At 49.0% G+C, this 16,390-nt stretch overlaps 1 protein-coding gene across 10 annotated transcripts in view; it reads left to right on the plus strand.

Annotated features, from left to right (window-relative positions):
• The window catches only part of LOC140391729 (disks large homolog 2-like), a 1,606,854-nt gene that overhangs the window by 421,717 nt on the left and 1,168,747 nt on the right, over positions 1-16,390 (plus strand). For all 10 annotated transcript variants that reach the window (XM_072476520.1, XM_072476521.1, XM_072476522.1 and 7 more), the window contains one exon: positions 11,441-11,602. In XM_072476520.1, the coding sequence (XP_072332621.1) occupies positions 11,441-11,602 (162 nt within the window). The remainder of the gene's footprint in view (positions 1-11,440; positions 11,603-16,390) is intronic.

Raw genomic sequence — 16,390 nt, forward strand, 5'->3', positions numbered from 1 at the left:
TCAATGGATGGGAGGCAGGTTCGTGTGATGGACTGGCGGTGTTCACGACTCTCTGAAGTTTCCTGCGGTCCTGGGCCGAGCAGTTGCCATACCAGGCTGTGATGCAGCCTGATAGGATGCTTTCTATGGTGCATCTGTAAAAGTTGGTAAGAGTCAATGTGGACATGCCGAATTTCCTTAGTTTCCTGAGGAAGTATAGGCGCTGTTGTGCTTTCTGGGTGGTAGCGTCGACTTGGATGGACCAGGACAGATTTTAGGAGATGTGCACCCCTAGGAATTTGAAACTGCTAACCATCTCCACCTCGGCCCCGTTGATGCTGACAGGGGTGTGCACAGTACTTTGCTTCCTGAAGTCAATGACCAGCTCTTTAATTTTGCTGGCATTGAGGGAGAGATTGTTGTCGCTACACCACTCTACTAGGTTCTCTATCTCCCTCCTGTATTCGGACTCATCGTTCTTCGAGATCCGGCCCACTATGGTCGTATCGTCAGCAAACTTGTAGATGGAGTTGGAACCAGGTTTTGCCACGCAGTCGTGTATGTACAGGGAGTAGAGTAGGGGGCTAAGTACGCAGCCTTGCGGGGTGCCGGTGTTGAGGACTATTGTGGAGGAGGTGTTGTTGTTCATTCTTACTGATTGTGGTCTGTTGGTCAGAAAATCGAGGATCCAGTTGCAGAGTGGGGAGCCAAGTCCTAGGTTTTGGAGCTTTGATATGAGCTTGGCTGGGATTATGGTGTTGAAGGCGGAGCTGTAGTCAATAAATAGGAGTTTAATGTGTAATGAGTCCTTGTTTTCGAGATGCTCTAGGGATCAGTGTAGGGCCAGGGAAATGGTGTCTGATGTGGACCGGTTGCAGCAGTATGCGAATTGTAGTGGATCAAGGCGTTCTGGGAGTATGGAGGTGATGCGCTTCATGATCAACCTCTCGAAGCACTTCATTACGACTGAAGTCAGGGCCACTGGTCGGTAGTCATTGAGGCACATTGCCTGGTTCTTCTTTGGTACCGGTATGATGGTGGTCTTCTTGAAGCAGGTGGGGACCTTGGAGTGGAGTAGGGACAGGTTAGAGATGTCCGTGAATACCTCTGCCAGCTGGTCCGCACAGGCTCTGAGTGCACGACCAGGGATCCCGTCTGGGCCCGTCGCCTTCCGAGGGTTCACTTTCAGGAAGGCCAATCTGACTTCGGAAGCTGTGATGGTGGGTATGGGTGAATTATGGGCTGCTGGGGCACTCGCCAGCGGATTGTTGGTTACCTGCTCGAACCGAGCATAGAATGCATTGAGTTCATCGGGGAGTGGTGAGCTGCTGCCAGAGATACTGTTCGGCTTCGCTTTGTAGCCCGTTATGTTGTTTAGTCCTTGCCACAACCGCCGAGAGTCTGTCTGTGACTCTAGCTTGGTTTGATATTCACTCTTGGCATTCCGGATGGCTTTGCGGAGGTCGTACCTGGATTTCTTGTATAGGTCAGGGTCGTCTGGCTTGAACGCCTCAGATCTGTCCTTCAGTAGGGAGTCAATCTCGCGATTGAGCCATGGTTTCCAGTTGGGGAACGCACGTACTGCTTTCTTTGGCACGCAGTCGCCCACACATTTGCTGATGAAGTCTGTGACAGTGGTGGCATACTCATTTAAGTTGGTCGCTGAGTTCTTAAATATGGACCAGTCCACTGTCTCTAAGCAGTCACGTAAGAGCTCTTCTGTCTCCTCGGACCAGCACTGCACAACCTTCTTAGCTGGATTCTCCCGCTTGAGTTTCTGCTTGTATGCCAGGAGGAGGAGCACCGTCTTATGGTCTGATTTCCCAAAGTGCGGTCGGGGGATGGAACGGTAGGCGCCCTTGATTTTTGAGTAGCAGTGGTCAAGAGTGTTGTCGCCCCTGGTGGGACAGGAGATGTGCTGGTGGAATTTTGGCAGTACACTCTTGAGGTTGGCCTTGTTGAAGTCTCCGGCCACGATGAACAAGGCCTCTGGGTGTTCTGTTTCGTAGTTGTTTATTACTGTGTATAGTTCGTCCAGCGCCTTCCTCACTACTGCCTGGGGTGGGATGTAGACCGCTGTGATAATGGCTGAAGTGAACTCACGTGGAAGATAATATGGGCGGCACTTCACGGTCAGGTATTCCAGGTCTGGGGAGCAGTAGGTCGTCAGAGTCGCCACGTCCAAGCACCAGGAGGAGTTGATGAGGAGGCAAACCCCTCCACCCTTCGCTTTGCCTGATGATGCCGTGCGGTCCGCCCGGTGAATTGAGAAGCCTTCAGGTTGTATGGCACAGTCCGGTGAGGCAGGGGTGAGCCATGTCTCTGTGAAACAGAGCACACAGCAGTCTCTTACTTCCCTCTGAGAGGTAAGTCTGGCGTTAAGTTCATCCAGCTTGTTTTCGATCGCTTGGACGTTTGCCAGGAGTATGCTGGGGAGAGCGGTCTTGAAACCGCGTTGCTTCAGTCTAACCTGCAGACCGCCGCGTTTCCCTCGCTTCCTCGGTCGGCGGCTGCTGCTGGATGATCCTGGGATCCGATGGCCGACGCCAGCTCTTGTGGAAGGTAGGTGGTTGCGTCTGGTGGGGTCCAGGACGCTGGCGGGGACCAGGGCGCTGTCTATGTATCTGGGGTCACGTCTGGCAGGGTCCCGGGCGCTGGTTGAGGGAGAGGCGTTGCTAGGGGGGCATGTTTGCGATCCGGATGGGTCCCGGCATTCTGCGGGCGCGGGAATACCTTGCAGCGCATTCGGGTCCTCGTGCGGGGTCTCCGCCATTTCGGGGGTCCTGGGTCGTGGGCAGGGGCTTCCTGAGGCAGGTTGGGCTGGGTCCCGTGGTCTGTTCCCTCCCTGGGCGCTCCTGGGGTTGGATCTTGAAGTAGGCCCGGTCGAGCCTCCACCTGGATTTTTCTTTCTTCCATCACCAGGTAGGTCGGGTCGCTGGGCGGGCCTCTCCGGGTCGGGTCGCTGGGCGGGTCTCTGGGGGTCACGTTGGGCTGGGTCTTGCCGTCGGGGATCGGGTCAGGAGCTCCGGGGACTGGGCAAGGCGATCCGGGGGCTGGCGTCGGTAGTTAGGCCGGGTTTGGTGCTCCGAGGTCCGGGTCGGCTCCAAATCGAGGTCGGAGCTTCACTTCCGGTTTGGGCCCGATCTTCTTCCAGGTCGCGGAGGTCGGGTCGGGTCAAAAGGTCTCCAAGGGCCTCGGAGGATGTTCAAGCCTACAAGAGAAGATAAAAGAGAGTGGTCGTAATAATGTTAGGTTTAGACTTAACTTATATTCGTTCTAATCTTTTAAAAATTAAGTAAAAAGTTGATCTGTTTGTGAGAGCTCGCAGAGAGTCGCCTCGCTCCTGCGCCATCTTGGTAAAGGCCCCATCGCTCCTGAACACATTGCAGCTAGGAATGTTTAGTTTCCATTCCTAAATACATTGCAGCCAGGAATGTTTAGTTTCTATTCCTCCACGTGTTTTATCCAGGTCTCTGTTATAATCTTTACATCAAAATGTGGGAATTTGACTTTCCAGCTCATCAGCCTGATTTGTAACATTCTGTCTGAAGGACTTCAATTCTTTTTCTACCGATGGAATTGATAGGGCAGGATTTAGGCTTCTAGGCAAAGCCGAATTCTACCCAAAACCAACATCCAACATGTACAATGCCGTCAGGCTATTTCCCTTTCCCTCATGGAATGGCCTTCAATACATTCAGTGAATTCCTTTACCAAGGAGGTAGCACACCTTTTTTAAAGCAAAACCCCTAAAACAGCTGCTTTTCAGCACTTCCTTATGCCCCTCTCCATGCAGCCACCTGACCTTTTTGGACACTAAGTGCTATTTAGCATGTCCAATCTACCTAACCGGAGCACCCAGAGGAAACCCACGCAGACACTGGGAGGATGTGCAGACTCCGCACAGACAGTGACTGAGCGAGGAATCCAATCTGTGACCCTGGCGCTGTGAAGCCACAGTGTTAAGCATTGTGCTACCATGCTGTCCACATCTTCTGGGTCTGTGCCCCATCAGCCAGTGATTGCACCATCTTCTTCCAGTACTGGGTCACCTCCCTCTGTGTCTGTGCCATGGTGGCCTGCACCTGGGCAATGCCACCGACACTCTCAGCCATGGCCCGGTGTGACTGGACCATGTTCAGGAGCGCTGCTGCAATGTCCAGGTGTCTCTAGCACATGGGTGCCGGTGAGAGGGCAGCCCTGCCCTGGGCATCGGTCACTGCCTGCACAGATGATCCCAGGCCTTGGATGTGTTGATCCATGGCCGAAACCCTCGCTCACAGAGCATCCACCGTGGCTGCCACCCTTGCGGTGTTGGCTTGTGTGGCATGCATGACTGGCACCACCTCCTGCTCCTCCACGTGGTTAGACTCCTCCACCTGCAGGTGCTGGATGCTCGCCAAAGAAACCCTCATATAGTCCATGGCTCTGTCACTGCATCACCATGATCGATGGGACTGTTCCAGAAGCCTGAAACATGGCTGGACGGCAGCTAGTCCCTGGGGCCTACACGTCTTCCGACCATCCACCCCCTCAAGAGTTCCTCCCTCCACCTGCTGTACCAGAGCATGTGTGTGGTGTGCACCAGATAATGCCCAGGAGCTTCTTCACTAACATGTCCAACTGAGGTGAGTATCTCTGGGATGGTGGACGAGATTGGAGACAGCAATGATGAGAAATCTGTGTCATCCTCGGACTCGAGCTCTGGAGTGTCCTGGGATTCATGTTGATGGCTCTCGTCTGTGTCAGTATCATCTCCATGATGTGGAGATACTGGCATTGGACTGGGGTAGGCACAGTAAGAAGTCTTAGAACACCAGATTAAAGTCCAACAGGTTTATTTGGAATCACAAGCTTTTGGAGCACTGCTCCTTTATCAGGCTTCACTCACCTGATGAAAGAGCTACACTCGGAAAGCTAATGATTCCAAATAAACCTGTTGGACTTTAACCTGGTGTTCTAAGACTTCTTACAGTACCATCCTTGTCATTAGTCGGCAACTGGGGCTCTGGCTGTGGCTCGAATCGGGGGCAGGGGACACCAGAAGGGTTCGCTCCATCACCAGCGGCTCCTGCGAGGCACAAGACAAGATGCCTGATTCAACGTGGTTGGGGGGGGGGGGGGTGGTGTTGTGTAGGAGAGGGGGCAGGAGGGTGTGTTTGGTAGGGGGGAGTGGGGGTGAGGGTAGTGTGGGGTGGTGGTAGGTGTGAGGGTGGGGTGGTGGTGGTGCTGGGTGTGAGGATGTTGTGGGGGTGGTGTGGGGATGGTGTTGGGGGGTGGGGTGACACAATGCTTCTGATTTATGTTTAAGTAAAAGTTTCATAAAGTGGAATCTTGTTGGGAATTGCTTCATTTGAGGACGAAGTAAATTTGGCTACTTTGGCTCACCGTTTGTTCACAGTAATTGTAACAATATGAGATTTCTTACTCGCTACGCCACCAACCTCTCATGCGCTCAATACATAACTCACCCAGGAGCATTCCTTGGCACTCAGGGCTCATGCCTCGCATCCGACTAATTTAATTCATCCTCACACACCAATGCTGTTAGCCTAACATTTGCCTCTCGCTGCCTCCAAATACTTCCACATTCATGCCATTGTTAAGGAACATGGAGGAGGCGGAATTGCGCTACTTGTTCGGGAGAATATCACAGCTGTACTGCGAGAGGACACCTCAGAGGGCAGTGAGGCTATATGGGTAGAGATCAGGAATAAGAAGGGTGCAGTCACAATGTTGGGGGTATACTACAGGCCTCCCAACAGCCAGCGGGAGATAGAGGAGCAGATAGGTAGACAGATTTTGGAAAAGAGTAAAAACAACAGGGTTGTGGTGATGGGAGACTTCAACTTCCCCAATATTGACTGGGACTCACTTAGTGCCAGGGGCTTAGACGGGGCGGAGTTTGTAAGGAGCATCCAGGAGGGCTTCTTAAAACAATATGTAGACAGTCCAACTAGGGAAGGGGCGGTACTGGACCTGGTATTGGGGAATGAGCCCGGCCAGGTGGTAGATGTTTCAGTAGGGGAGCATTTCGGTAACAGTGACCACAATTCAGTAAGTTTTAAAGTACTGGTGGACAAGGATAAGAGTGGTCCGAGGATGAATGTGCTAAATTGGGGGAAGGCTAATTATAACAATATTAGGCGGGAACTGAAGAACATAGATTGGGGGCGGATGTTTGAGGGCAAATCAACATCTGACATGTGGGAGGCTTTCAAGTGGCAGTTGAAAGGAATACAGGACCGGCATGTTCCTGTGAGGAAGAAAGATAAATACGGCAATTTTCGGGAACCTTGGATGACGAGTGATATTGTAGGCCTCGTCAAAAAGGAAAAGGAGGCATTTGTCAGGGCTAAAAGGCTGGGAACAGACGAAGCCTGCGTGGAATATAAGGAAAGTAGGAAGGAACTTAAGCAAGGAGTCAGGAGGGCTAGAAGGGGTCACGAAAAGTCATTGGCAAATAGGGTTAAGGAAAATCCCAAGGCTTTTTACACGTACATAAAAAGCAAGAGGCTAGCCAGGGAAAGGGTTGGCCCACTGAAGGATAGGCAAGGGAATCTATGTGTGGAGCCAGAGGAAATGGGCGAGGTACTAAATGAATACTTTGCATCAGTATTCACCAAAGAGAAGGAATTGGTAGATGTTGAGTCTGGAGAAGGGGGTGTAGATAGCCTGGGTCACATTGTGATCCAAAAAGACGAGGTGTTGGGTGTCTTAAAAAATATTAAGGTAGATAAGTCCCCAGGGCCTGATGGGATCTACCCCAGAATACTGAAGGAGGCTGGAGAGGAAATTGCTGAGGCCTTGACAGAAATCTTTGGATCCTCGCTGTCTTCAGGGGATGTCCCGGAGGACTGGGGAATAGCCAATGTTGTTCCTCTGTTTAAGAAGGGTAGCAAGGATAATCCCGGGAACTACAGGCCGGTGAGCCTTACTTCAGTGGTAGGGAAATTACTGGAGAGAATTCTTCGAGACAGGACCTACTCCCATTTGGAAGCAAATGGACGTATTAGTGAGAGGCAGCACGGTTTTGTGAAGGGGAGGTCGTGTCTCACTAACTTGATAGAGTTTTTCGAGGAGGTCACTAAGATGATTGATGCAGGTAGGGCAGTAGATGTTGTCTATATGGACTTCAGTAAGGCCTTTGACAAGGTCCCTCATGGTAGACTAGTACAAAAGGTGAAGTCACACGGGATCAGGGGTGAGCTGGCAAGGTGGATACAGAACTGGCTAGGCCATAGAAGGCAGAGAGTAGCAATGGAGGGATGCTTTTCTAATTGGAGGGCTGTGACCAGTGGTGTTCCACAGGGATCAGTGCTGGGACCTTTGCTCTTTGTAGTATATATAAATGATTTGGAGGAAAATGTAACTGGTCTGATTTGTAAGTTTGCAGACGACACAAAGGTTGGTGGAATTGCGGATAGCGATGAGGACTGTCGGAGGATACAGCAGGATTTAGATTGTCTAGAGACTTGGGCGGAGAGATGGCAGATGGAGTTTAATCCGGACAAATGTGAGGTAATGCATTTTGGAAGGTCTAATGCAGGTAGGGAATATACAGTGAATGGTAGAACCCTCAAGAGTATTGAAAGTCAAAGAGATCTAGGAGTACAGGTCCACAGGTCATTGAAAGGGGCAACACAGGTGGAGAAGGTAGTCAAGAAGGCATACGGCATGCTTGCCTTCATTGGCCGGGGCATTGAGTATAAGAATTGGCAAGTCATGTTGCAGCTGTATAGAACCTTAGTTAGGCCACACTTGGAGTATAGTCTTCAATTCTGGTCGCCACACTGCCAGAAGGATGTGGAGGCTTCAGAGAGGGTGCAGAAGAGATTTACCAGAATGTTGCCTGGTATGGAGGGCATCAGCTATGAGGAGCGGTTGAATAAACTCGGTTTGTTCTCACTGGAACGAAGGAGGTTGAGGGGAGACCTGATAGAGGTTTACAAAATTATGAGGGGCATAGACAGAGTGGATAGTCAGAGGCTTTTCCCCAGGGTAGAGGGGTCAATTACTAGGGGGCATAGGTTTAAGGTGAGAGGGGCAAGGTTTAGAGTAGATGTATGAGGCAAGTTTTTTACGCAGAGGGTAGTGGGTGCCTGGAACTCGCTACCGGAGGAGGTAGTGGAAGCAGGGACGATAAGGACATTTAAGGGGCATCTTGACAAATATATGAATAGGATGGGAATAGAAGGATACGGACCCAGGAAGTGTAGAAGATTGTAGTTTAGTCGGGCAGCATGATCGGCACGGGCTTGGAGGGCCGAAGGGCCTGTTCCTGTGCTGTACATGTCTTTGTTCTTTGTTCTTTGAATCCAGCTCCAACTTGACAGAGGGCAAGGCGTGGAACTTGCCCTCTTCACAATCTCTGTCTCATATACCTGCCATCCAGAGGCACCAATGGGGGATTCCTGCCCCTATTGCTCTTGCCTCCTTTGTGCATACTGGTCACTTATACCACTGCCATCCCGAGAAGGAAAGGACAATACACTATGGATAATGTTGGAATTCACCAAAATAACTTCAAAAATATAACTGCAGACAATTTTCAGGAGAAAAAGTTTGATTATTCTAATAGTTCTGCAAAGAGAGCACCAGTCCCTTTTAGATAATGCAACTTTTGGGCCTCTCTTGCTGCCTCATGAGTGGACAACACAGGCATTGCCAGGACCTACACTGTTTAAATTTAGAATCCTGCCCTTGATTTGTAAACCATGCTAGCGCTGTAATTGGGAGAAGCTGGGAGTTAAATAAAGCCCGCCTTCCGGTTTACAAGCTCCCCAGCTCCATCCCATCCCAATATCATTTGTGCAAAGATGGGCTCGGAGCCTGTCATGCTTCCCACGTGATGGGGAGCCAACATGGCTCATTAAGGACCAATTAAAACAAATTAAGCAAGGCTAACTCGGATTTTCAGTCATCCCCCAGCTTCTTACAGGTATCAGGAGCCAGATTAGTTGCCTGGAGACGGCCCATAGTGTTGCCTGGGTGCAGGGGTGCAGCAGCCGCCACAGGCCAACCGTAGACATTGCCTAACCCCCCCCCCCCCCCCCCCCCCAACAATGGTAGTGGCCTAGGTATAGAATCCATTTTTTAATTTTAAACTTGAAAAGCTAGGAAAGATGGTGCTCTCACTTACTTACCTGCCATTGCTCATTTCATGCTGAATGGCCTCTGATTGGCCCTCTAACTTTATTTCCAAAATTATGTCCTTAATTGATGGTGAAGCCATTATCAGGCCATTCATTGGCTGCATTGGGAAAAATGACAATGAGTAACTGTTTCCCACACAGTGCTGGCTTTGGACTCACATTTCAGCCTGACAGCAGAGTTCTGAAGCCCATAAAGAAATTCTGCCCCTGATGTCACATCCGAAGGTTGGACTGTATGATGTCAGGAAGCAGCAATTCAATATGTAAAGGTGTTATGGGCCATGGTTTAGAAAACTCCAAAGTATATCATGGAGTTCAGCTGACCTCCAATTGTTTATTGATGTTGGCTACGATGAGCACAAGAGCCTGCCTTTCACGTGTTATTCAACAGAGCTCTTAAACGCTTTTAATCAAAAACAAGCTTTATTCCACAAATTTAGTTAACATTTTTATAAACACACACATGCAAGAATTTTTATCAACTACAAACATTAATACTCCACACTGCGACAATAATCTATTTATAACCCTTAATGACTCCCCCTTAACTGTTCCAATTTAATAACAAGATCCCATAAACCAAAAACCCCTTTCAAAGGTGTGGCCCAACACATGTCACTCATACTGTCCTTAAGACTTGGTATAGGTACTCTTGTTTCCTTTCCAAAACAACAGGTTTAAATTCCTGCCAGAAAACAGTTCTCTTTTAAGTTATCAGGTAATCTGGAAACAGCTTTTAAAATGCAGATAGAGAGACAGGCCAAGATACTTCTCTTTCTGAGTACAGCAGCCAAATCTGAAAACGAAAGCAATAACTCAGAGCCACAAACCAAAGCGAAAGTAAAACCAACTCCCAGAGCCACAGCACAGCTCCACCCACACAATGACATCACTGAAGATAAGACAAAACATTTCTTAAAGGGACACTCACATGACAAAGATCTATGCTGGGGTCTACCTGAATGTACCCAGAATCCCTGGTTGGGTTGTGTAGGGAGTGGCCAGAGGTGGAATCACTCCTGGAAAAGCCAGGTAGGTTTAATTGAATTGTTTGTCCCATATTTTTATTTAGTACCCTCAGTTCCCTTGATAGTTCTGTTTTACTCTCCTGCATTTGTGTCCTAGGTTTGAATACCTGATATTCAGCAATTGACATTCACACCAGGAGTTAGGGCAGACCTGTAGCACAGAATCATTGCTTCTATAGTTTGAAGACCTACTGGTTAAACTGCACAAAGCACAATTTCCTTTGTACTATATGGAACATCTATGAGGAATGCTCCAATCGCCTGGCATTGAGATATATAAGTGGATCAAACTGATGTTTCAAAATTCATTGGAAAAACAAGAAAAACAATTTTTCAGTTATTTAGCGGCTGTTAATGTGAATCCATTTACTGTATCTAAGAGATCAATCTCAAAGAACAAAGAACAAAGAAAAGTACAGCACAGGAACAGGCCCTTCGGCCCGCCAAGCCTGTGCCGACCATGCTGCCCATCTAAACTAAAATCTTCTATACTTCCTGGGTCCGTATCCCTCTATTCCTATCCTATTCATGTATTTGTCAAGATGCCCCTTAAATGCCACTGTCGTCGAGTTCCAGGCACCCACTACCCTTTGTGTAAAAAACCTGCCTCGTACATCTCCTCTAAACCTTGCCCCTCGCACCTTAAACTGTGAGAGGCCAGTGAAATATGAATGGCTGGAAATACGTGCAGTTCGTCATTGAAATGCAGTTACATTTGAGTTCTTTTCTATAATTAATGCTGGTGTGAAGTGCGTAAGCAGAATTTGTGTCTAACGAGTTCTCGTGGGAATTCAGACTAACATTATCTCCATTTTGAAATTAGACACAGTGTGATACCAGTTTATTGAACTCTCACACGGTGTGCAGAGTGCAATTTGTAGGCTATCAGGAATCCCCAGTGTATCCAGGGCAGCAAATTTACACAGAGCGTTGGAAAGAGAAATCTCTGGAGCAGAGGATATCTGTGTTTGGCAGATAGCCATGTACAATTAAATTTACAAATAAAAATGGTTATTTTGCTTTCTTTATCCTTGTGTGCTGTTATAATGGTTGGAGAGGAGCAGGAAGAAGAGCAGCAAGTCTGGAGAGTGAATTTAGAAGCAAAGTTTGGAACGACTATTTATATCGAGACTTGTTGGAACATGGAGTGCTCTGTCACAGGAATTGGTTGCAGCAGAGTTCATTGCATCTATTGTATCTGTTACACCAAAAAGTTGAAAATTGAAACTAAAAGTGAATTTTTCCATTCTTTTCACTTATTTAATTTCTTTTTTTTAGAACTATCATTATCCAGATGAGGATACACCGCCTCATGATTACAGCTTACCACGACTAACCAATGAATTTGGCCCTGAACTTGTTCATGTGTCTGAGAAGAATTTATCACAGGTTGAGAATATCCTTGGATATGTGTCACATGCTCACATTTCACCATTAAAGGTTAGTTCACCTATAATTATCAAATGGTTCAGAATCAGCACAACAAATGTTGCTCCGAGTGCAAAATACTTTGGCATGTTTAGGATTCTTTAATCAGCTGAGGGTATATTCGGCAGTAAAGTCAACTAAAACTCCAAATCTTACATTTTAGTTCATTTAATTTGTTTAAAAGTAAGCAAAGTTTCATGACAAGATGAATTATAATTGTTTGCTCGGTTAATTTTCTATATTTTGCTATATTTGTCGATCATGAATCCTTGTCTCACAAAGACAAAAGGTGGGATTTTCCAGCTGTTCCCACGGGTGGGATCTTCCGGTCCTGCCGACAGTGATCCATCCTGTCGCGGGTTGCAGAGGGTACTAAATGGGATACTCTATTGATAGCAGCTGTGCAAAACACGCCTGGGGCGGGGAGGCTGAAAACTCCGACCATAGTGTGCAAAACTAATGTATTTCAAATAATTGGTTACTGTTTTCATTATACAGTTATGTTTGGCCATATTATGTTTTCTACTGATGGTTTAATTTAAATAAATCAAACATGTGATGTGCTGCCAATCTGCCTTTCCTTCGCTCACTGAGAGTATGGTGATCAACAGTGTTACAACAGCTTGTCTCGACAGTATAAATGTTGACGAAAAGGTCTGGAGGATACTGTACCTTCTCCTACCTATGGCGTCCTTCACACTTAGCCAGCTGGGCAATGGCAAAGCAACAACACTATACATGCACTCTTGCTTATAGCTGCTGCAGTGTTGTGCGCCTGTGAAAAATAAATAACACTATGGCCTGGACCTTGCAGACAGTGGTGAAACAGGGTGTTCATGGCTTATTACGTGAAGAAGTATGACTTTATCTTTATCATAGGCTGCTGGGGGAACTTGCTGTCCTAGCTGCAATATGGTCCAATACAAAATCAATGGGAAGGCCTAATGGCACATTGTCAGTGAGGCCTGGTCCCGCTTTATCACAAGCTCTAGAATATTGCTCAAGGTCTGTATTTACCTCAATGACAACTGTTTTGGAATGCTTTGGAATTTCTTATCCAATGTAGTTTTAATCACAACCATCTGAACTCCCCTCCCCCAATCCCCCGGCACTCTTGCCTTCGCCCTTCATGCCCTGGTTCATCTCCACCCTGCTTCCTCAGTCTCTCTGATGTTGCAAAAAGCATTTGATGGAGAGAAAAATTGTTCTCTTTCCCATCACGGTTCTGACACGCTCATATTGGAAACAACACTTGGCTGAAGGCTTTCCCCTTCATTAGGTGATGTTTCTGACGTTGTTGGGAGCCAGTTTGGAGAGGTATTGGGGGTTTTAGAGAGGGGGAAGTGAAACAGGGTCAGGGTAGTGTCATGGGAGCTGGGTTGCATGGTGTGCTCGAGTGAGGAAATAGAGCCACAAGTGCCAGTTCCTAAGCACATATGGCAATCTATGAAGAACCATGGAAAAAAAGCACCCCTGTGTTGGTGAGACCAAGGGAATGTTACCTCTATAAAATAGATGTGGAGATAATCTGGGCCAGAATTTTCTGCTTTAGGAGTGGGCACGTGGCTGACCGGAACTTGTGTGAAATCACGTGAGAACACATTGGGTGGGTGTCCTGGTGTTGTCATGCCATATTACAGTTGGTGGGCAGGCGTGAGAGTCGGAAATGTGCCTGCCGACAATTGAATGGGCAACTAGAAACTTCTGGTGACGGGGATGTGCTGAGCAATTGCACATCAGGTGGCTCTCCTCTGAAGAACCTGAAATTAGGCTCCGAATAGCCCGCTAAAACAGAAAAAATAATCTCCTCACCCTCTCTGCCAACAGCACAAGGGAAGGTGCTGAGCAACAGTAGCTCAAGAGGCCATAAAAAGGCAATAGGCGGCAGAAACCAGGAGAACCAAATGGCCGAGATGGCGGACGCATGAGGTGACGAATTGCTGGCCACACCAGAACGCGAGGGACTGGCAAATCGCACATGGGGTTCCTCTTCATCAGTGGGTGAATGGAGAAAGTTCCTCTCCAGGAACTAAGCAAGCTCAGGGAAGAGATAAAGACCGACATTCAAGCTGTGGTCCAGGTGGCGGTCGCGGAGGCACTGGCCACCATGCAAGGCAGAGACGCAACTGGAGGCCCAGGGGAGCACCATCAAGGAACAAGAAAAAGCCTCAACAGATCAGAGCGACTGGCTCGCCGCCCTAGAGATGGAAATAGCTCTGAATACGGGAACCAAAACATAGGGAGGAAGGGATGAAGGCAGCAGAGGGTAAGGAGAATGAAAAGAGAAGAAACTATACAGCGGACGAAGGGTAGGCACATCGCCGACCCCAGGAGAGTGGGCCACTGCACTAGCGGGAAAGCTAGCGACAGGAGGTACGAGCGAGGGGGGTGGCATATCTCCCACAGAGGAGAGAACACCTGGCAATGGGGGGGGGTTACGCAACACTAATGGGGCACAGCTACGGGGGATGAACGGGGAGGGGAGTAGGGAGGGGGGACAATAATAGGAGGGGGGGGAGAAGAAAAGGGAGTGGGGGAAAGAATCATAGGGGAAACATAGGACCAAGGATGGTACGGGCTCTAGGCTGGCTACAACAGGCTACAGGTGGTGACTTGGAACACAGTGGCAACACAAGCAGCCACTTAGGAGGGTCCCAGAACAAAGGGAAACCCTGGAGTGCAGGGGTTCACCCATATGGCATACCCATAGTTGAGGGCCATGTTGGTTGGCCCCTGGAATAAGGGATTCCCCAGAGTGGAAGGGCCCGGCCTCAATGTGAGTATGGTGACAGTGGCCATTTTGGATGGACCCCTGACAACGGGAAACCCTGGACTGCAGGGGAGCACCTACAACATAAGTATGGTTGATCCTGCAGGAGCGAGGGGGGGGTGAGGCGGGAGGGACAAAAACAAACCATCAGGACAGTCATCTGGAAAGTCAGGGCACTCCATGGCCCAGTGAAAAGATCCAGAGTCTTTGTCCACCTGAAAAGTTGAAAGCTGACATAGTCTTCCTCCAAGAGTCGCATCAGAAGGCTCAGAAGGTAAGAAAGGGCTCAGTGGGCAAACCTACCAATCCTACTACGGGACGAAAACTAGGAGGGTACCCATACTGTTAAATAAGAGGGCGATATTAACCCTGACGAAGACGGCTACGAGCCAGGGAGATGGCATGTCATGGTCAGCAGTGCCCTAGATGGACACCAGTGGTCCTGGTCAATGGTACATGCCCAATCCCCAACATCAACACACAGCAACTTATCATGGGATGAGGGGGGGCATTAACTGTGTACAAGATCAACGGACAGACAGATCGATCCCCAAAAGAGGGAGGACCTCTAATATGGCAAATGAAGTCGGGGCAGTGGACCCATGGAGGTTCACCCATCAAGGGGAGAAGAAGTTCTCCTTCTCACAGGTACATAACCTATACACCCGGATTGACTTCTTTCTAGTGGGGAAATCGGTGATTCCAGGGATAGTAAGAACGGAATACTCTGCGACTGTAATCTCCGACCGCGCTCCACACAACTTGGATGCGAGGCTAGAGATGGGCCGTGCCCAACGCCCCCCCCATGAAGGCTGGACAGGGCCGTCATGGCTGAGGAGGCTTTCTGCGAGAAAATGTCACAGGCCATAGACAAGTATATTACTAACAACCGGAAATGAGTGGTCTCATCCTCCACGCTCTAGGAGGTGCTGAAGACTGTGATTAGAGGTGAAATTATTGTCTACAAAGCACAAAAAGCCAGGGAAGCGAGGGTGGCTAGGCAACAGCTAGTCGGCTCCTTACTGGAGGTAGACCGGCAATACTCCGAGGCCACGACCATAGCATCCTGGCAGAGAGGAAAAAGCTACAAATGGACTTTGACCTGCTCTCAATGAGGAAAGCAGTGCACCAACGATCCGCCAGGCATGGAGACAAAGTCAGCCGCCTGCTGGCTCACCAGCTGAGAAAGCAGGCAGCCACAAGGGATATAGCGCAGATTAGAGACAGCAGGGGAAAACTAATAGCTGAGCCAGACAAGGTCAATGACACAATTGAGGCCTTTTACCGGGGTCTTAGAACTGGGAGAAGTAATGGAGAGCATCAACTCCATGCAGACAGGGAAGGCGGCGGGACCTGCAGATCCCCAGCAGATTTCTACAAAAGGTTTGCGACGGCACTGGCCTCGTACAATCAGGAGATGTTCACAGACTCGCTGGCGAGGGGCACCCTGCCGCCTATGCTAGCATAAATCTCAAACTTGCTGATACCCAAAAAGGACAAGACCCAACAGAATGCGGGTCCCATAGACACATTTTGCTGCTCAACGTGGACGCAAAAATACTGACCAGAATCCTAGCCAGACGACTGGTGAACTGAGTCCCAGAGGTGGTTGCAGAGGACCAGACGGACTTTGTTAAGGGTAGGCAGTTAACGTTGAACATCAGGCGCCTGCTGAACATGATAATGACCCATCCAGGGAGAGAACACCAGAGGTGATCGTCTCCCTGGACACAGGAAAGGCCTGCGACAAAGTTGAATGGACGTACCTCATAAGAGGTACTGGAATGGTTTGGGCTTGGAACAGGGATCACCGCCTGGGTGAAATTCCTGTACAGTGCTCCCATGGCGAGCTCGTGGACGAACACCACCACCTCTAAGTACTTCCAGCTGCACAGAGGCACACGGCAGGGTTGTCCGTTGTCCCCACTGCTCTTTGCCCGAGTGATTGAATCACTAGTGATCGTGCTCAGAGCGGTGTCTCATCCAGCGACACCCTGGCTGCAGAAGAACCCAGCAACTGCAACAAAGTC

The sequence above is a fragment of the Scyliorhinus torazame genome, chromosome 15 (genome assembly GCF_047496885.1).
Source record: "Scyliorhinus torazame isolate Kashiwa2021f chromosome 15, sScyTor2.1, whole genome shotgun sequence".
Taxonomy (NCBI): domain Eukaryota; kingdom Metazoa; phylum Chordata; class Chondrichthyes; order Carcharhiniformes; family Scyliorhinidae; genus Scyliorhinus; species Scyliorhinus torazame.